The 21,388-nt window shown below is 47.0% G+C and overlaps 1 protein-coding gene and 1 pseudogene across 1 annotated transcript; both read right to left on the reverse strand.

The window, feature by feature from the left end:
• Nucleotides 1-9,754: 9,754 nt before the first annotated feature.
• On the reverse strand, nucleotides 9,755-17,304 carry LOC123413241 (annotated as a pseudogene).
• Nucleotides 17,305-17,925: 621 nt separating this feature from the next.
• On the reverse strand, nucleotides 17,926-20,924 carry LOC123409665 (sucrose:sucrose 1-fructosyltransferase-like). Its single transcript, XM_045102535.1, has 4 exons — nucleotides 20,560-20,924; nucleotides 20,408-20,416; nucleotides 19,303-20,147; nucleotides 17,926-18,888 (listed from the first exon to the last, which is right to left on the reverse strand). Exons 1-4 carry the CDS (start codon nucleotides 20,843-20,845, stop codon nucleotides 18,199-18,201), a joined length of 1,830 nt encoding a protein of 609 aa, XP_044958470.1. The 5' UTR covers nucleotides 20,846-20,924; the 3' UTR covers nucleotides 17,926-18,198.
• Nucleotides 20,925-21,388: the final 464 nt, after the last annotated feature.

A 21,388-nucleotide genomic window follows, 5' to 3' on the forward strand; every position in this document is an offset into this window, starting at 1 on the left:
GAGCACTATACAGCTATGCCGTACAAGAAGGATCTTGGTGTGGTGCTTCCCACCTTTGGCCTCTTCATCTTCCTCCCTTGTAGCAATGTTCAATCAACACCCGACTGTGTTGTCCCCTAGCCATGGTCTCATATGCAAAGATAGGATTTCTGGTTTGCGACTGACCTTCGGCCTCCATGTCTCCCCCACATGGTGGCCTAGAACCAACACTCGGTTCCTCTACTGCGGCCTCACGTGCACACAATGGCTCCCGACAAAGCAATCCATGCCAGGCCACCATGTTTCCTTCATGATCGTAGCCCAACTCATACTAATATTGCCCCGCCGATGTAGAGCAGCCGACGTGAGCTATTGCCCCTATTGCGCGAGCTAATGCCCATGCCCTCCCATGTCGGCGGAGCTCGCGTGGCTGTCCAACGACCTCCATTGAAGGTAATTTTCAAATTTTCAAGCAAATTTGATATGTTCAATGCTATTTTTTTAATATTTCAATTGATTGTGAACTTAAAGTGAATGTGAATGTTGTACATATCTGAATTTGTTTTATTGTAGTTGAGTGTGTGGTGTGAAAATTACTTGAGGGCGAGACCGTCAAGTACATCATGAAGAAAGGGAAGGTACTACATGACCTCCCATTGTACCTTGTACCATCTACTTGAGTTAGTATTTATTGCAATCATTTTTTTAAGAACGCAATTAATAAATTAAGACTGGGAAGCCATAGTTGTCTAAGAATTTGGTTCGGTTGACACAACATGTGCATTTTAGTAATAATGAAATGAAACTGCATGTCGGGTTGTCACACTAATTTCTTCGCTCTAGACATTTTTGTTGGTACAACTCCTGCCTGATCGACGGCACCGTCACCGTCCTCGAGCAGAACCGGATGAGTTTCATACCCTTAAATTATTCCGCTTGTCATACTCTTGAATTACTCAAGCTATATGTTTTAACTATTATGGGTGTGGACTATTGTGTGGTTCTAGTGAAATGACAACTTGCACCCTGCAAGGGATGCATTTCAATTATGTGCTAGGTGGTCATGTTGTTCTTGGTGTAATTTAGAGAGTTTCACATATATTAGTAGCTTGTATGTGCCTGAATAATTGAGTAACTTTGCAGGTAAGAATTCTAGTTTTTCTTGTAGTAGTTGTTGCACCTCGAATTGGTTATATCGTGTGCTGGAAAGTGAGGAAAAATGAAGACAGTATTTTGTAGTTTATAAATTTGATTGTGTGGTCCTGCCTTATCATGCTTATATTGCAAGTCAGGTTGGTGGTGTGAGGTGCACTCGCTACTTCTTTGCCTTTGCGCTGGCTTATCGTGTCACCAATATCATCGAGTTCAAGAACGAATTGTAACACATTCTATATTTGGTTAACAAGTAGTTAGTGGGATTAGCATTATATGTGGCACAAAGGTGAATAACAATGACATTGGGTTAGGAATGTAGTCATGTAGGAAATGAAGCTTAAATTATTATAGTTACTTTATATAGAAAGAAATATGGTATTCTTCAGTCTTTCAGTTTGGTTATAAACCTATTTCACTTAATTTTTCACATGAGTTGATCATCTACTAGAGGAATGCTCAGAACCTTTGCAGATATCGCACCACTATGTTAATCTGGTTCAATAAGGGTGATTCTTTCTAATATATAATTATTGATTATATTCAAATCATATATTTACTCGTTGGAGTCAATAGTATTGATTGGTACCATCCATTTGGTGCTTATTATGTTTTATATTGCAAAAAAGAAGGACATGATTATATGTGATTACTTGGAGCATGTGTCTTCCGTAGTTTATTATGCACTCTATGCTGCCAATATGAGATAGGATTTACTTGGTGCGAAATACATTAATGGTGCTTTTCACATGCTTCATATGCATTGTGGAATAATAGTTCTTTTCCCTAGTGCATTGAGAGCATGAAATCTAAAGGAGAAACTAGAACTCGTCTTCTTTCATGCATAACCGAGAATACGATAGTATAGTTCTACTTATTCTTGTTAGAGAGAGAGAGAGTAGGATTCTAGAAAAAGGCTTGTGAGTCTTCTCTATGTAGTTATTAGATCTTACTCATGAATAAATAAAATACTAATAGTGTGTTAGATTTGGCATATTCTAGTTTATGAGTGTTCTCTACATAGATAACTATGTATATCCCCGATGAAAGGACAAAATGCCAATAGTGTGTTTGGTTTCCTTGGTGGACAAGTGATCATTTTCTTTCTCTTGTTGTACAATTTTGCTAAGTCCATGTTCGTTTGTATCTGCACTTAGGTTATTGCGTCCTTACCATAATATATAAGCTTATTGTACATGAAGTCAAAACCATTTGGTTTGAATCAAAGCCCAATATAACTTACTTAGTGATGAGGAGAATGCAATATTGTAAGATATTAAAGATGCAATTATACATATGATAGTGGGGCCTCTATCCAAATGATGTATTTGTCTTTTTATCATTTTTGTAGACTATTAAAGATGATTTTATAGGCCCGGTAAGAATTAGAAAATGGAAATTTGGATTTCTACATAATGAATTTTGCTAATTTTGATCCTTGAAGAATCTAATGCCAAAGAGATGAGAAATTTAGACCTACTTACTTGATCAATTATTATTTTTAAGATGGTGACTAGGATTTTTAGAAATTTTTATGGATTTGGCTTCATCCTAATACAAAAATAAAGTTGGCAGGTACTTTTAATGCACAAATTCTAAATATACTAGGCTCAACTAAGTGCGCCAACAACTTAAGCTAAAGAAAATGGCACAACAATTGGACACTAGCAAACACAATGAACTGTACAAACTAACACAAGGTATGTCACAAGATATGGAAATTCATAATAGATATATTAAGCTATACAAGGTGAACAGATTGTATATCAAGATATGTAAATTAATGATACACACAAGCATATGTAAGTAATAGGAGCTTACACAAGTTATATTACAAGATATGGAACTGAATGATACATGAAAAAAAGTAAGCACTACAATCTTACACAAGTTATATCATAAGATATGGACATGAATGTTACAAGCAAGCACTTCATAGTAGGCACAAGATATATCAATAATAGCGAGTATGAATTGCGGCAAGTAAAGGGGCCAAGAGACTAACAATTTCTTCCAAAGTTCAAATATCCACCGATACTCTAGTCTTCATTGGAGGTATGAGTGTTACCATGAAGGCACCCAAAAGACGTGAAGGATCACCCTATTACCCCCTTGGGATATCACCAAGAAGGCGATTTCAAACCACTAAGGTTACATTCTTCCTCTGTACGGAGATGGCAAGCTTCAAGACCACTTCCCAATCCTCACGAAGGAGACACTCTGGCATCTCCACAATCTCCAAGAATAGGTCACTAGGGCCACTCCACTAAACCGTCTAGGAGGCAGCAGGCTCCAAGTGTAAGAAGATCACGGGTTGTAACTTGAACCAATTGACGCAGCGAGCTGAGACTGATCAAACAAATTCAAAGCAAGAATACAAGTATGCTCAAACCAATCCATGACTTCGTCGAGATTTGGACCCACATGTAAGAAACTACATCAGCAACGTCTACACCCACGTGTAAGTAACCATGTCATCATCCACTCGGCCCATATGCTAGTATTGTGTACCAGTCAATCTAACACTCCTAATTATTACTTACACACACCGGGCTAAAAACACCTCTATCAGGCTCACATGGATGCAGCTACGTCAAAATCAACTTCAAGAAAACCAGCTTAGTCCCGATTAATTAATGTTTCCCAGTTTTATCTGGTTGCAAAGTTCAGTTGCTAGATAGGTAAAATGCCTTTTATATATCTTTGTCTTCCTCTGAGTACTACTCAACCTTTGATGACTGATCTTTTATCATTGGTTGATCATGTTGAAAGGCATCTCTCTAGAAGTTTCTCCTTAGTGTGCCATGCGTCGAGAATCACATTAGTTAACTCTCTGGTCACATCCATGGTAAACTTTGCAATGTGTACCTTCGAGCTTCATCCTAATTTCATTGGGTATTTTGACAAAGTTAGGAGATGCCTTTTGTGGACAAAGAAAATAGAGCAAGGCAATTATTGCAATTCATTGGTTGCTTGGAATAGATTTTGTTTCCCCAACAAAAATGTTGGCTTGGGTCTCATAAATTTAAAAGTCAAAATCAAGCTCTATTGCTGGAACTTCTGGGTACATCTTATAACCAGTGTGAGCTTCCTTGGTTTTGATTGGTCAAGGAGTTTTATTATGGTTCCATTCCTCGCGCTAAGCTCACTTGTGGATCTTTTGGTTGTATCACATTATAAAGCTTATGCCCCTTTTTCATGGCATCTCCTCATATTTGGTTTGCAACTGTAAAAATATTGCGATGTGGCATGATAATTGAATGGTGCGCTTCTTTCCTCAAGATTTGCGTCCTTATTATATTTTGTCATTAGTAAGAACTGCTCAGTTGCTCAATTTTTTTGCTTCAGCTAATTAACATAGCCAATTAATTCCACATCTAGTACTCTCCCTTGAAGCACACTCTGAGATGGATATGGTGGCTTCTCTTCGGCCAAGTTCCCTATATATTGCATATAATACAAACACTTGGTCCTATATTTGTGGTTCTAGTTTTTCGATCAAAACGTTGTATTGGCATTGCCACCAGACAATTGTGCTCCACCTCCATTTTCTTGTTTTTGGAAATCCAACCTTCATATGAGCTGAAGGTACTCGTGTTGTTCCTCACAACATAAAGATTAAACATTCACAAAATGCTCAGAAAAAGACATTGCAATATTGGGAATTCTTTCAATTGTATTATTTGCCATCCGGGACTAAGGATACTACTGATCATTTAATCTCCTCCTACCCCTTCAGTGTGGATTGATGGGCTAAATTTGGTATCCGCTAGAATTCAAATCTTCTACGGGGAGATGCAATCGAATCAGCTAAATTGGTTTCTCAGGACAACTCTTTTTTGAAATCACTGCCATTTTTGTCTAGGATATTTGGAAGGACCACAACAATTTTATATTTTGGCACATTACTCCATCTTCTAGAGTATGGAAGAAAATAACCAAAACAGATATCATGTGGTTGAAGTATAGGATTGATCCCCATCTTTGGGGCTATATTACTATGCTTGATGTCTCTTTGTGAGCTTGTTTATAGTGAGAGTCTTGCTCACTTTTGGTCTCTCTGACCTTTTTGTATTAATTCCCTTTCTTTTATGGTTTGATCATGCACTTGATAGTTCTTGAGGGCCCTCCTCAAGGATTGTACAAATGTAAAATACCACTACTTTTAACATAGCACAGTTGTAGCCTCTCCTACTATTTTCACCTCAATAAACGGCTGAACCCGTTGGGCCCATTTGTCCAATATATTGACCAGACAAACTTGCAAATCGATTATAAATGATGGATTATTGTCACCAAAAACAAACTTAGTTGAAAAATCGGTGGGTCAAAGGTGACGGTCTTGGCCCATCAATGAAGATGGACATTCATCACAAAACTTAATTCGCCACCTATGATACAATCTTAGCTGTCTAAAAAGGTGGAACCATAAAGATTGTTTTTGGCGTTAGCGCTTCAGTGTTGGTGGGGGTGACTGCCAAAAATTGTCAACGGAACATATTCGGTGAGTAAAATTAGTTTTAGATGACACAAGTGAGCCGTCGTTAAAAATCCTCCGTTTTGTAGTGATTTTTAGTATGCAATCACAATACCAAGAAAATGGCGGGTAAATCTAGGTTTACATTGGGAAGGTAAATCATGATTTTTATGTGAAAAGTAATTTAAATTTTAGTAACACCTTTTGTGTAACCCGTTGCAACGCACATACAATTAACTAGACATTTAATTAAAACCGATGTTCCATGCAAAAGAAGTCTGACATCCATGTGTTTAGTGCGGTGATAGCGTAGGGTTGACACTGCTTTCACTACTACAGAATAAAAAGCATCACTATAATATAGAAAATTGTTTCACTGCCTGTTTTTCCCCGCTTGTACATACGTACAAATATATGTTTACGATTTTCAAAATTTCAATCTAAATAACTGAAATTATATTTGTAGCAAAAGGTCAGTTGTAATTTTGACACAAACCATGTTAGTAAAGTGACTTATTAGATAGCAAGGAAAAAGGAAAATGTGAATTCAGCATGGTCATCACAACGCAAAATATTCCCGCAAAAAAATAAAATCACAGCGCAAAGTAGACATTGCAGGCTGAGCCATGCACAAAACACATTGAGCAAAATCAAAAGGTGTCGTCTTAATCAGCACATTGGGTTGCATACATAAGTTTATATGCCTCAGATAAGTCAGTAAAGTGCACACAAGGATATTGCCGAGTGCATCATTTGATGCAGGGATCGGGGTAAACCCTTTAAAAAAACCACGCAAGGATCTTTCTTATGGAGGACCATTGAAGTGGTCGATATTTCCACATGTCTTGTATACACCTAAAATTGAGAAATTTTGATTAATTGGGGCAACAAATTTCCAAAAACATTGTCTGTTGGAAATATGCCCTAGAGGCAATAATAAATTGGTTATTATTATATTTCCTTGTTCATGATGATCGTTTATTATACATACTAGAATTGTATTGATTAAAAACTCAAATACATGTGTGGATACATAGACAACACGTTGTCCCTAGTGAGCCTCTAGTTGACTACTTTGTTGATCAAAGATGGTCAAGGTTTCCTCGCTATAGACATGAGATGTCACTTGATAACGGATCACATCATTAGAAGAATGATGTGATGGACAAGACCCAAACCATGATCGTAGCATATGAAGTGTCAGTTTATTGCTATTGTTTTCTGCATGTCAATGCATCTGTTCCTATGACCATGAGATCATGCAACTCCAGGACACCGGAGGAACACCTTATGTGTATCAAACGTTGCAACGTAACTGGGTTACTATAAAGGTGATCTACAGGTATCTCCCAAGGTGTCTGTTGGGTTGGCATGGATCAAGACTGGGATTTGTCACTCCGTGTGATAAAGAGGTATCTCGGGGCCCACTCGATAATACAACATCACAACAAGCCTTGCAAGCAATCTGACTAAGGAGTTATTCACGGGATCTGGTATTATGGAACGAGTAAAGAGACTTCCCGGTGACAATATTGAACTAGTTATGGAGATACGGACGGTCGAATCTCGGGAAAGTAACATATACTGAAGGACAAAGGGAACAACATATGGGATTAACTGAATCCTTGACATAGAGATTCAACCGATAAAGATCTTCATAGAATATGTAGGAGCCAATATGGGCATCCAGGTCCCGCTACTGGTTATTGACCTGAGGATGTCTCAGGTCAGGTCTACATAGTTCTCGAACCCATAGGGTGTGCACACTTAAGGTTCAGTGACGTTTTGGTACAGTTGACAGTTACAGGTGTTGGTGACCGAAGATAGTTCAGAGTACCGGATGAGATCCTGGATATCACGAGGAGCCCCAGAATGGTCCGGAGGTAAAAATGATATATAAGAAGTTCTGTTTTGGTCTCCAGAAAATTTTCGGGCTCATTGATAGTGTACCGGGAGGGTACCGGGGGACCACCGGGAGGGGTGTAACGACCCAAGGGCTTCATGGGCTGTGAGAGGAGGCAAACTAGCCCCTGGTGGGCTGGCCAAGGCCTCCCCTAAGGGCCCATGCGGCTTGAGTGGAAGTATAAGGCAAAAAGCCAAAGGTGGAAAGAGTTTTCAAGTGGGAAGGAAGGAATCTTAATCCTACTAGGATTGGAGGAGGACTCCTCCTCTCCTCCTTACTTCGGCCGACCCAAAGGGGAAACCCTAGGGCGCCTGCCTCCCTCTTCTCCTCCTATATATATTAGAGGTATTGAGGGTTTTTGGTGACACGGAAATCAGCCACGACTCTCTCTCTCTCTCTCTCTAGACATGTTTCTTCTCTAGTCTAGTTTGGTAGTGCTTAGGTGAAGCCCTGCTAGATTAGTTCACCACCATCACCACCACGCCGCCCTGCTGGAGAACTCATCTACCTCTCTGCCCCTCTTGCTGGATCAAGGAGACGAAGATCGTAATCGAGCTGTACATGTGCCGAATGCGGAGATGCCGTCCGGTCGGCACTAGATCGGGATGGATCGTGATGGGATCGCGGGATGGATCGTGATGAGATCGCGGGACGGGCTGTGGCGAAGATGTTCCACTACATTAATCGCGTTATATACGCTTCCGCTTAGTGATCTACGAGGGTATGTAGATTCACTCTTCCCTCTCGTAGATGATCATTGCCATAGATAGGTATTGCGTGTGCGTATGAAATTTTGTATCTCCCATGCAACGTTCTCCAACACTGTCGGTTGAAAGTATTGAAATAATCGGAGATCTAGCAGAAAAGGCCACTTGAGTTACATATGACTAAGCCTATAGCTCAAAAGGATTGATATACAGGTGAGGGGCCCCAATTTAGCTTGGGTGAGTCCTATGTGTCGAGTCTTCTTTTGTTTTTTGAGAACAGTGTCGAGTCTAGCTATCGAGCTACATAAGACCTAATGGATCCGTCCTTTCTGTTCTATATATTTTCCGGCCTTAACCGATTGTATGGACTGGACTCCTCAACACTCCACCCTGCTACCAGTCCAATGGACAGTGCAAACTAATATGATCTGCTGAGCAGACAGTAAGAGCATCTCCAACAGTCGCGCTATACAAGCGTCGCGCCGTAAAAAAGGCAGTTTTAGCGCGCGCGCAACGCGGCGGGCAGCTTCAGCGGGCGCGCAAAAACGGCGCGCGCGCCATTTCCAGTTCAGCGCGCTGGCCGAAACGCAATCCCGCGCCCGTTATTTGCTGCGCCGGCTCCCGCGCGCGCGACTCTCCCGCGCTCATTCCTGCTCTCTCCTGCGCTCCCGCGCTCGCTCCTCCACTCTCGCGTCCGCGCCGCCGCCCCCATCCGACCGCGCCGCCGCCGTCGCTCGCGCCCCGGCAACCGTTCAGCGCTTCCCCGGCCTATCCCCGCGACACCGTCGTCGCCCGCGCTCGCCGGCGACCACTCAAGCGCTTCCCCGGCCTGTCTCTGCTGCGGCCGCCGCCCGCGCCCCCCCGGCGACCGTTCAGGCGCTTCCCCGGCCTCCCCGCGCCGCCGCGCTTCCGCCCCACCCCTCCTAGTCCGGCCGGCCCTCGCGCGCCTCCGACGTCCGAGGAACAGTGTCCGAGCGCTCGCATTGTAGATGAGTTCGACATTGTAGATGAGTTCGTCGTATGATTCTTCCGAAGAAGAATTTGATATGGAAGAGGAGGATCTGATTGAAGAGTGGTGGGCATGGCATGGACGACAAAGAGCATGATTTGATTGCATTATTTGTATTGTATTGTTCATGAACTATTGGTTGTGTTTATTGCATTATTTATTGTACTGAACGATAAACTATTTGTTTGAGTTGTAATAACTATTTATTGTTAATTTATTTTGTTTGTTTGATCGTTTTTCTCCTATTTTTTGAAATGTATATGTGCTTTATGCGTGCTGCGCGCGCTGCATTTTGGATACTGTTGGAGCGGCGCGCGCGCTACATTATAGTGCGGCTGTTGGAGCCAGCGCTTATCCCCGCGCTAAACCAGCCGAAGCGCGCGCGTTAAATACATTTTTTGGGCGCGGCGCGAAGCGCGGCTGTTGGAGATGCTCTAAGAATTTTGCGATTATTTTTTCCGTTCCGTGAATGTGCTACTGACTAGATCCATCTGTCAGAACTAGAAAAAAAATGAGACACGGAACTTAGGAAAGAGAAACCCGTTGGAAGTTAATCTCGCACATAGAGATCCAGTTGCATCGGTGTTGAGTGCATCTCGTGCACCACGAGCTTCTCTACGGTGACAGTGGAGCCGGTAGCATTGTTGAAAACATACACCCCGGCGGCCTCGTAGATGGCCTCAGCCGGGTACACCCGCGACGTCGCCGTTAACCTCCTACCCATCACAAAGCTCTCAACAATGGAATGATCCACAAGAATCCTAGCGGAGAAGGCCTCGCCGTCGAGCACCGGAACGGTGCTGCCCACCACACGCTTCACAATGTTCCTGGCCAGCGATGAACGCGACTCGTCATGGCAGAAGTGGGTCCTGAGCCCCCCGTCGAGGCTCCTAGACACGTAGAAGTACATTGCCATTTTTTCACTGTGACCGTTGGTGGTGACCAAGAGGAGGCCGAAGGGGCCGAGTGCACCCCGGTTGGCGGCGCCACCGCTGGTGCTGCAGTTGTAGCCGACATCGGCCTCGTTGTGGACGGCGATATCCGAAATGTTGAGGCGGAAGGAGACCTCTATGTCGAGCTGAGCGGCTTGCCGGAGGTGCAGAGGGAAGACTGAGCCAGTGCCGATGGTGATGCCACTGAGGTCAGTGGTGTTGTGACGGAGCGTATCGATCTCCTCCACTGGCCATTGGAGTAGGTTCGTCCGGGTCTTCTCGTCCAGCGCCACTGTCCTCGGAATAGCCTACACCATACACCATTAAATCGATATATAATTCGTTAATTCAAGAGAGGTAAGAGTAAACAAATATGTTTCTGTATATTGCACACCTCACATAGGGCGGCTGGAATCACATATATATAGATTACAATACTTGATCATCAAGAAAGATCAAGAGGATCTCTAATCAAATCAATACATATCCGGTAGGTGATCATATTCCTATACAAAGATATATGTACAAAAGGAATACGTTAACATCCCCCCCTCAGTTTGTGCGTCGTATGGCAAGAGGCACAAACTGGACCGAAACTCAGAGAAGAGCTGCGACGAGAGCCCTTTTGTCATAATGTCGGCGTACTGATGGGAAGATGGCACATGCAGAACCCGCACCTCGCCAAGGGACACCTTCTCACGAACAAAGTGAATGTCGATCTCTATGTGTTTGGTACGACGATGCTGGACTGGGTTGGATGCCATGTAGACGGTGCTGACATTATCACAGAAGACAATAGTGGCAGTCGATAGGGGATGATGAAGCTCACCGAGAAGCTGTCGGATCCAACAACACTCAGCCACGACATGAGCAACAGCACGGTACTCTGCCTCGGCACTGGAACGAGATACCGTGGTCTGGCGTTTTGACGACCAAGAGACCAAAGTATCACCGAGATAAACACAATATCCAGAGGTCGAGCGCCGAGTGTCGGGACAACCAGCCCAGTCAGCGTCAGAGTAAGCCGTGAGACAGGTCGATGAAGAGGGGGCGATGTGCAAGCTGAGGTCAAGGGTGCCCTTGATATATCGAAGGATACGCCTGACCAGATGCATATGCGGCTCTCGAGGTGCATGCATATAGAGACAAGCCTGCTGAACAGCGTGCGCGATGTCGGGTCGCGTGAGTGTCAAGTACTGTAGAGCTCCGGCATAGCTGCGGTACTCGGTGGGATCAGCGAGCAGAGACCCATCTTGCGCCGACAACTTGCATTTGGCATCGATGGGAGTAGCCGACGGATTACAATCAACCATGCCGGCACGCTGGAGGAGATCCAACGCATACTGTCGCTGGGAGAGCACCATACCAGATGATGTGCGAGTGACAGCAATGCCGAGGAAGAATGATAAGGTGCCAAGATCCGTCATGGCAAACTCGGAGTGGAGCTGCTGAGTAAGACGCCGTAGGAGCTGGTCCGTGGAGGCGGTGAGGACAATGTCATCCACATATAGGAGAATGTAGGCGAGGTCATGACCACTCTTGTAGATGAACAGAGATACATCCGACTTGGAGGCGACGAATCCCATCCGGTGTGCAAAGAGAGCAAACCGCTGGTACCAAGCACGTGGAGCTTGCTTGAGACCGTAGAGCGATTTGTGAAGACGGCACACATAGTCGGGGCAGCGAGCATCGATGAAGCCAGGAGGTTGCTGGCAGTAAACCTCCTCGTCAAGATTGCCATTAAGAAAGGCGTTCTTGACGTCAAGCTGGTGAACCGGCCACGCCTGTGAAACGGCAAGGCTGAGGACGATGCGTATCGTGGCCGGCTTCACCACGGGGCTGAATGTCTCGTCAAAGTCGATGCCTGGCTGTTGAGAGTAGCCACGGACCACCCACCGAGCCTTGTAACGAGCAAGGCTGCCGTCAGCGTGAAACTTATGCTTGAAGATCCATTTCCCTGAAACAACATGAGCACGAGGAGGTCGAGGAACAAGTGACCATGTTCCGTTAGCAACAAGAGCATCAAATTCCTCGAGCATGGCACGACGCCAGTGAGGGTCATGGAGAGCACCCCGGTATGTTTTGGGAATGGGAAATGGAGTGGAGTGTGTTGCCGTGAGGTTTAGACGATCAGTGGGTTGGAAGAGCCCACGTTTGGCACGTGTGAGCATATTATGCGTGTTACTCGGTGACGGCGGACGGTGAATGATAACAGGCGACGACAAGATGGGAGACACGGGGGAAAGAGGAGAGGCGGGGTCGGCGATGAGAGAAGTGGAGGCCGGCTGGATAGGTGCAGAGTTGGGCGAACACATAGGTGGGCTGCTGGGAGCTGGTGACGCCGTGGGAGGCGGAGAGCCATGGTGCATGGCTGGAGACGGGGCTGCAGGCAGTGTACGGTGAGAGGTGGGTGGAGCCCCACCATGCATGGCGGGTGATGGGTATACATGCATAACGGGTTGGGTCTGATGTGTGGCCGCTAGATGGAGTAGGAAATCTAGATCGGCTAGTGTAGTTTTTGGGTGATCAGGGATACGGCTGAATGGAAACACATGTTCGTCAAAACTGACGTGACGAGAAATGATAACACGTCGAGTGGCAAGGTCGAGACAACGATAGCCTTTGTGTTGACTAGGATAGCCAAGAAACACACACGCGACAGATCGAGGAGAGAGTTTGTTCTTAGCGGTGGCAGATTGATTGGGATAGCATAGACAACCAAAGACACGAAGAGCGGCGTAATCCGGCGCAGAGTCATATAGGCGAATATAGGGTATGGCGAAGTCTATGGCTTGGGAAGGTCGTATATTAACGAGGTGGGTAGCTGCGGCAAGGGCCTCTGCCCAATAGGATGGCGGCATTGATGCCTGAAATAGAAGGCTCCGTACTACGTCATTGATTGTACGAATGGCGCGTTCGGCCTTGTCATTTTGGGCAGAAGTGTAGGGACACGAGAGACGAAGGCGAATACCGTTAGTGGAGAAGAAGGTGGTAACTGTGGAGTTGATAAACTCAGTACCATTGTCAGCCTGCATGGCGACGAGGGGACGAGAAAATTGTGTCCGAACATACGCGACAAAATTGATTAGAATGGCAGCGGTGTCAGACTTTTGACGGAGAGGGAAAGTCCACATGAAATGTGAGAAATCATCAACAATGATAAGGTAATATCTAAAGCCAGAATTACTCAAAACTGGAGAGGTCCAAAGATCACAATGGATTAATGTGAAAGGTTCGACGCTTATTGAAGATGACCTAGCGAAGGGCAAGCGCACGTGCTTGCCAAGTTGACAAGCATGACAAACACACGAAGCTGCCTTATTACAAGAAATAAAAGACTGTTTATGAAGTTGGGACATGGCGTCACGTCCTGGATGTCCTAAGCGGCGATGCCAAAGCTCGGTGGAGGTGGTGGCAAGTAGTCCATGGGCGTGGTGATTGACGACGGCCGAAGGGAAGATGTAGAGTTCTCCCTGGCTATTGCAACGGAGGATCACGGCCCTGGTGCGAAGATCCTTCACAGAAAATCCCCAAGGGTCAAATTCGATAGAGCAAAGATTGTCAATAGTAAAACGACGAACAGAGAGTAAATTTTTGACAATGTGAGGAACAAGTAGGACATTGTTAAGCAAGAGTGTGCGAGCAGAAGTGGGGATGGACGTGTGACCAATGTGTGAGATGGGCAAGGTGGAGCCATTGCCCACGGTAACAATAGAAGAAGAATTGGAAGGAGCTAGGTGCTGGAGCATACCGGGGTCGGATGCCATGTGTGCGGTGGCTCCGGAATCCATGACCCACTCACCAACAGTCGAGGGGGTGGCGGCGTTGTTGAGGGCGGCCATTAGCGCGGTGCAGTCCCAAGACGGAGTGCCGCCATAGCCGGGGATCGGCGGCGGGTTGGTGCCGAACGCCTGTCCGTGAAGAGGAGCCAGCGAGGTGAAAGCTTGCGCCGGTGGGAGCGCTGGGGGTCGCGAGCCGAGGAGGCCGGCCCCTGCATTTTGCCTTGCCGTTGGAGACGCCTGGAGCTGTTGACCCGTATATGGGTTAAAGCACACCCACGGGCCGACAGGAGAGCTAGCTTGGTTGGAGCGTTGATTGCCAGAGTTGCTGCTGGTGTTGCTTCCACCGCTGTTTTTCTTCTTGCGCCAGTTGCCGCCGCCGTTGCGATTGCCACCGAAGTTGACGCCGCTCCGGTTGCCATCACCGCGGTTCTGGCCGGACGTGTTTGAGCCACCAGCGCCATAGGAAGCACCAGCACCATGGTAGCCACCCGCTCCATGGGATGAACTGCCGCTGTAGAGCGCGGTCTGGTGCCCGACTACCGTGGAGTTCGCGAGCTGGGTCTCACGCAAAGTGAGGAGAGAGCGCGTCTGGGCGAAGGACGGCAGGGGGCTCTGCATGGTGACGATGGTAGTGATGTCGGAGAAGCGCGCATTGAGGCCGCGGAGGCAGTTGAGAACGAGCGTCTGGTCGGAGATGGGAGTGCCCACGTCGCCGAGGGCATCCGAGAGAGCCTTGAGGCGATGGCAGTAGGTGGTGACGGAGAGGTCACCTTGGACGAGGCCGCGGAACTCCGCCTCGAGGTAGACGGCACGGGTCATCTGATTGTCGAGGAAGAGGTTGGTGATGAGGGTCCACGCCTCCTGAGCCGTCTGGTCCTCGGCCATGATGATGTCGAGGATCTCATCGGAGATGGACCCATAGAGCCATGACCGGACGACGTAGTCCTCGCGAGTCCAGTCGGGCGTGCGGTCCGCCTCGGCGGTGACGGTGTTGACGTGAGGGAGCAAGTCGTACTTACCGAGGAGAACACGGACGAGCATCCGCCACTTGGTGAAGTTGGAGGTGTGGAGGTCGAGCGTGACGGGCACATGGGTGCGCACGCTAGCGACCTGAACAGCCGAGGAGGGGGCAGGCATGGCAGCAGTGACGACGGTGGTGGGCAGGGGAGGCGTAGTGAGGGACGAGGTGGTGCTCGTAGAGCCGGTCATGACGACGGCGAGATTGGATCAGGGACGGGAAACGTCCAAAGGTGGAAGAGGCTGGATCGGGAAGTTTTTAGCTGATACCAAGTAAACAAATATGTTTCTGTATATTGCACACCTCACATAGGGCGGCTGGAATCACATATATATAGATTACAATACTTGATCATCAAGAAAGATCAAGAGGATCTCTAATCAAATCAATACATATCCGGTAGGTGATCATATTCCTATACAAAGATATATGTACAAAAGGAATACGTTAACAGTAAGTCCCATGATAAGCAGGAACCCCTGTCTCTCTCGAGCTGTTCTCAAAAAAAGGTAAGTCCCATGATCATGGCGACACATTGACATCAAGAACCCCTACCTTTTTCTGTAGATGAAAAGATGTTCGCTGGATTGGGTTTGTCTGCTCATGGATTCAGCAGGCAGCTTAAAAGGTACTGGAAAGTACTAGCTGACTTATAGAACAAACATGATGGAAATGCTCAATTTGAACCTTTTTTTTTAGTTAGATTCGATCTGCTCAGAGAGCCTATTGTAGAACAAATCAGACTGATGTACGATAAAGATACCTGGAGGTTTGCCCATCCCTTGGCGATGTCAGTCCGGTTGGAGTCAGTCTCACCAACATACGCCCACATCACACGTCGCCGCTTTGTCGGATCATAGAATGTCGTAGACGCAAAGAACTTTCCCCACATCTGCCTCTGGGTCCAGTGGCGTCCATGTGTTGGCCGATGCTTGGTACCTTCCCAATGCATAGTAGTCGTGCCGCTCATCGTTCATGCTCGCCTTCAACACGTACAACACCTCCTCTGATGAATTGTTGTTGCCCCCAACAGGATAGAAGTCAATGCACTCCCACATGCCCGTGCCCTCGACCCGGTGGACCGGGCGCGGGATGAGCTCGAAGTTGACGAAGTCTTTTGTCTTGTACATGAGTGCGACGCCAGCATGACCATTGTGGTCTTTGGACCCGATCATGGTGCGCCACGTGTTGTCGGACTTGTCGAACCATGCAGTCATCGGGTCACTGAAGTCCTTTTTGTCGGTCCCGGGGGGCGGGAGGAGGACGGGGTTTGCTGGGTGCTTGGTCCAAGTGCGTAGGAGAGGGTCGGCGGGTTCGGCGAGGCACTGGACCTGGGCGAGGGTGTCGGTGTGCCCCGTGTAGAGCACGACGACCTTGCCATCAGGAAGTATGGCGGCGGAGCCCGTCAAGACGCCATTGATGTCGTACCATCGGTCGGGCACCATGGCGAGGGGTAGGTGGTGCCACTGGACCATGTCCCGCGAGACGGTGTGGCCCCACGAGATGTTGCCCCACGTGACGCCCTTGGGGTTGTACTGGTAGAAGAAGTGGTACCATCCACGGTAGTACATTGGAGCTGCATGTTTGCGTTTCAATTACTCAGTAGTTCCTTTTGCCAATCCAATGGATAGAAACACAGAGAAACGACCGCTGGTTAGGAGTATGTGATGAGGATCCTACTCACCGTTTGGATCTGCATGCGTACATGCACGCATGTAGCCGGTGTACGTGGGCATGCATGCCAGTCCACAAGCAAAAGGCAGTCAGCAAGCAAACAAACATCAAAAAGGTAGCTAGCCATGGCAGCCAGTTTCTTCCTCCGATCCAAACATAGAGGAAGGCGAGGAAAAAGAACACGGAAAGATTTGGAATCTGAAAACTCCATCATCGGAATCAAGTAAGTGGTGCATTCCCATACCGTTCATGTAGTTCTTCTCCGGCTGGAAATGGTACCCGGTGCGCTGCCACTGCAGCATGGCGTTGCTCCACGGGAACCCCTCAGCCTCGATGCCGATTTCCCCCCACGGTCTTCGCCGATGGCACGGCCGCCACCTCCCACCTGGCTCTCCGGAGACGGAGTACCGGGCTGACCACGTCGCCCAGATCCCCCACCCTGGCCCCCGGGAGGAACGCATGGGTGGCCACCAGCACCACCACGGCCGTGCCGCCCAGCACGGCAAAGCACTCCCGCCACCTCACGCCGCCGCCGCTGCGCTGCTGCATCGCCGCTACAAAACTGAAGAGGAAAGTTTTCGACCAGGGTCTTTCTTGAGTCTTGGAGAGCGCGATATATAGCTGGGAGGAGGCTAGGGAGTAGTATATATTAAGTTTGACACATAAACACAACCGACTTTATTGAGTACCAATTTTAGGCATTAACATTCAATGCTCCAAACAGTGCCTAGAGATGCGAACAAAATACAGTTGAGAAGAGAAGGCACAGGTGGTTAGGAGACTATGAGAGAACGAGTACACACCAAAAAAAAAAATGGGAGAGCGAGAAGGAAATAAGAAAGAGGACACAAAATACGGCAAGGATGAACAAGTGGTTTCGGCCTCATATCGCGTGTTAGAGGTAAAATGCACCAAAACTTATAGAGACTAGACATTGCATTCGTGGTGTGGACACATAGTTCATACACACGTAGCACAAATTGACTTATGAAGATTATGTGTGTTTGGTGCACTAGAAGCCAATGCAATATTGTAATTAAATAGTTGCGCGGGTCACTAAAGCCATTAGAGGATATGCCGGTGTCAAAGGGAGAAGGGCACAAAGGTTTCTATGGCAACGGATAGGTGGCGCCTTTAATGGACCATATCCGGCACCGGGAATCTAATGTATGTGTGCGCGCATTGTACGTTTCGGTGTTGTATTTAGTGTTTTGTGTATTTGTTGGGAAATGTCACAACGTGTAGTATAATATCAACACAAATGATCCATTGCATTGGCACGAATGTATGTATAACAAATTTGACACTATACTCAAGAGAAAGGATACACCATCATATACTGCTAACTGGATCCAATCTGATGGAGCTAGAACAAATTTGACACTATACTCAAGAGAAAGGATACACCATCATATACTGCTAACTGGATCCAATCTGATGGAACTAGAACAAATTCGACACCAAACTCAACAGAAAGGATACACCATCATATACTGCTAAGTGGATCCAATCTGATGGAACTAGAACAAATTCGACACCAAACTCAAGAGATAAACCTTTGGAATTTAATCTCGTCCTTCAACATATGGCTTTAATGTTGATGATGCCATATCGTGCACCACCAGCTTCTCAATGGTAACACTGGAGCCGGTGGCATTGTTGAAAACATACACCCCACCTGCTGCGTAAATTGCCTCTGTCGGGTAAACCCGCGATGTTGCAGTCAACCTCCCTCCCATCACAAAGCTCTCCACTATCGAATGATCCACAAGAACCCTAGCAGATAATCCCTCGCCATGAAGGACCGGCACGGTGCTTCCGACTACCCGCTTCACCGGCTCCTGGGCCCGAGACGACCGCAACTCGTCGTGGCAGAAGTGGGTCCGGAGGCCCCCATCGAGGCCCCTGGAAACGTAGAAGTACACTGCCATTTGTTCACTGCGACTTTTTGTGGCATGGATTAGGAGGCCAAAGGGTCCAAGCACGCCACGATTGGCAGCACCGCCACTGGTACTGCAGTTGTAGCTAACGTCAGCCTCGTTTAGGGCAGCGACGGCGGAAGCATTGAGGCGGAAGGAGGCCTCGATGTCGAGCTGAGCAGCTTGGTGCAAGTGGAGGGGGATGACAGAGCCGGCCCTAATGGTGATGCCATTGAAGTTGGTTGTGTTATAGCGGAGAACATCGATCTCCTCCACCGGCCATTGGAGGAGGTTCGTCCGGGTCATTTCATCCAACGCCACCGTCCTAGGAATTGCCTACACGACCATCATACACCATTCATTGGTTAGTTCTTCAAGGAAGTATGTCCCTCAAGTATGAATGCACACTGACGTCAATAATTTGAGAAGAAACTGTACCAACAATAATTCTTGTTTATAAGTAACAATGGCACGGCATATACTGCAGCAAGGAGAGAGGAAGGAAAATGGCCTGATTTGGTGTGGTTAGCAAACACTAGAAAATTTAACCTCTTGGAAGATGCAAATTAAGGGCATTCAATTGGCATGCACTGTTTGATGATGATCGCATTGATACAACGCATGTTGTGATATAGTTAATCATCAAGAGGCGATGCATGATATATCTAAGCATGCATAACAAAGGAATAGAACTAATGATAGATGGTAAATACAACATAAATTTTTTTTATTGATGTACAATAATGATACCTGGAGGTTTGCCCATCCTTTGGCGATGTCGGTGTGGTTGGAGTCGGTCTCGCCGACATACCCCCAGCTCACGCGCCGTTGCTTCACAGGATCATAGAACGATGTGGACGCAAATAACTTTCCCCAGTTGTACCTTAGGCCGATCCCCACATCCAATTCCGGGTCCAACGGCGTCCACTTGTTGGCTGCCGCATCGAACCTCCCCAGCGCGTAGTAGTCATGTCGTTCATCGTCCATACTCGCCTTCAACACATACAATGTCTTCTCTGATGAGTTCTTGTTGTCACCGACGGGATATAAGTCGACGCACTCCCACATACCGGTGCCTTCAACACGGTGGACCGGGTGCGGGATGAGCTCGAAGTGGATAAAGTCTTTCGTCTTGTACATGAGGGCGATGCCCGCATGCCCATGGTCGTCCTTGGACCCAATAATGGTGCGCCATGTGTTATCGGACTTATCGAACCATGCTGTCATGGGGTCGCGGAAGTCTTTCTTATAGGTTCCGGGTGGCGGGAAGAGGACGGGGTTGCCAGGGTACTTGGTCCAGGTGCGGAGAAGGGGATCATTAGGGTCTGCAGGTTCGGCAAGGCACTGGACTTGGGCGAGGTTGTCGGTGTTCCCCGTATAGAGCACGACGACCTTGCCGTTGGGAAGCAAGGTGGCCGAGCCCGTCAAGACCCCGTTGCTCTCGTACCAGTGCTCGGGGACCATGGCCAGGGGAAGGCTGCGCCAGTTGAGCATGTCACGGGACACGGCGTGGCCCCATGAGATGTTGCCCCACGTTTCGCCCCTCGGGTTGTACTGGTAGAAGAAGTGGTACCATCCACGGTAGTACATCGGAGCTGCATGTTGCATTTGAATTAACTGATGGTTCCACGGCAGACAAACAAATACTTACACGGCAAGAAAGATAGTACTACTCCTTCATTCCTAAATATAAGTCTTTATAAAGGTTTCATTAGTACACTACATACAAATGTATATAGACATATTTAAAAGTGTAGATTCATTCATTTTGTTTCGTATGTAGACATTTAATGAAATCTTTTAAAAGACTTATATTTAGAAACGGAAGAAGTAGTTGATTGATGAACGTACTTACCGTTGGGATCTGCATGCATGCAAGCACGAACGCCGCCGGGGCACCAGCAGACAAACAAATAAACAAGAAAGCAGCCATGTCAGCTTCCTTCTCCATGGATACATCAAAACTTTAGAAAAATGAATAAGCTGAAGTAGTGGTTATATATCCACCGTTCATGTAGTGCTTGTCCGGCTGGAAATGGAAGCCGGTGCGCTGCCACCGCAGCATGGCTTTGCTCCACGGGAACCGGTCCTTGTCGCCGCCGCCACCTTCCCCGGTGGTGATCTCCGTCTCTGCCAGGACACGGGCTCGGACGTGCCCGTCGCCGGACACCCTGGCCCCGGTGAGCGTGTGGGCGACTAGGAGCGCTGCCACGGCCGAGACGGCCAAGACGGCGGCGCACACGCGCCACCTCACCCCGCCACTAGTCCGGTAAGGCATGGCGTGTGACTCCATCACGCCAGGCCAACGACAGTTCGAACAAAGAGGATTTGTTCCACTCTTATTACTTCAGCTCACCTACAGCAAAGAATGTGTTTGGCAATTCAACCAAGCGGAGGATATTTATAGTGAATTTTGGGCGCGGGCAATAATGCCAATAGATTCGACCAACGCAATATTAGTAATGCTTTTAAAATGCTCCAGACCGAGAGATTAAACAAATCAAATCTGGTAGCCATACTCGATCTCGTATATCCAAAATGGGTATTTGATAATAATTGTATGTACTCGGTTTTAAGGAAGATCTTTCTATCTTCCGATATCCAAAAAGATTGTCCAAATCATAAATAGTACGTACTCCAATTATGACGAGATATCTGATACTCCCTCCGTTTCTTTTTTAGTGCGCATGTAAAATTTGGTCATAGTCAAACTTCATAAACTTTAACTAAATTTATAAAACAAAATATGATCATTTATAATATGAAATCATTATTAATAGATGCATAATGATATTAATTTTCATAACATATAGGTTTAGTATTATAAACGTTGATA

The sequence above is a fragment of the Hordeum vulgare genome, chromosome 7H, assembly GCF_904849725.1.
Source record: "Hordeum vulgare subsp. vulgare chromosome 7H, MorexV3_pseudomolecules_assembly, whole genome shotgun sequence".
NCBI lineage: Eukaryota > Viridiplantae > Streptophyta > Magnoliopsida > Poales > Poaceae > Hordeum > Hordeum vulgare.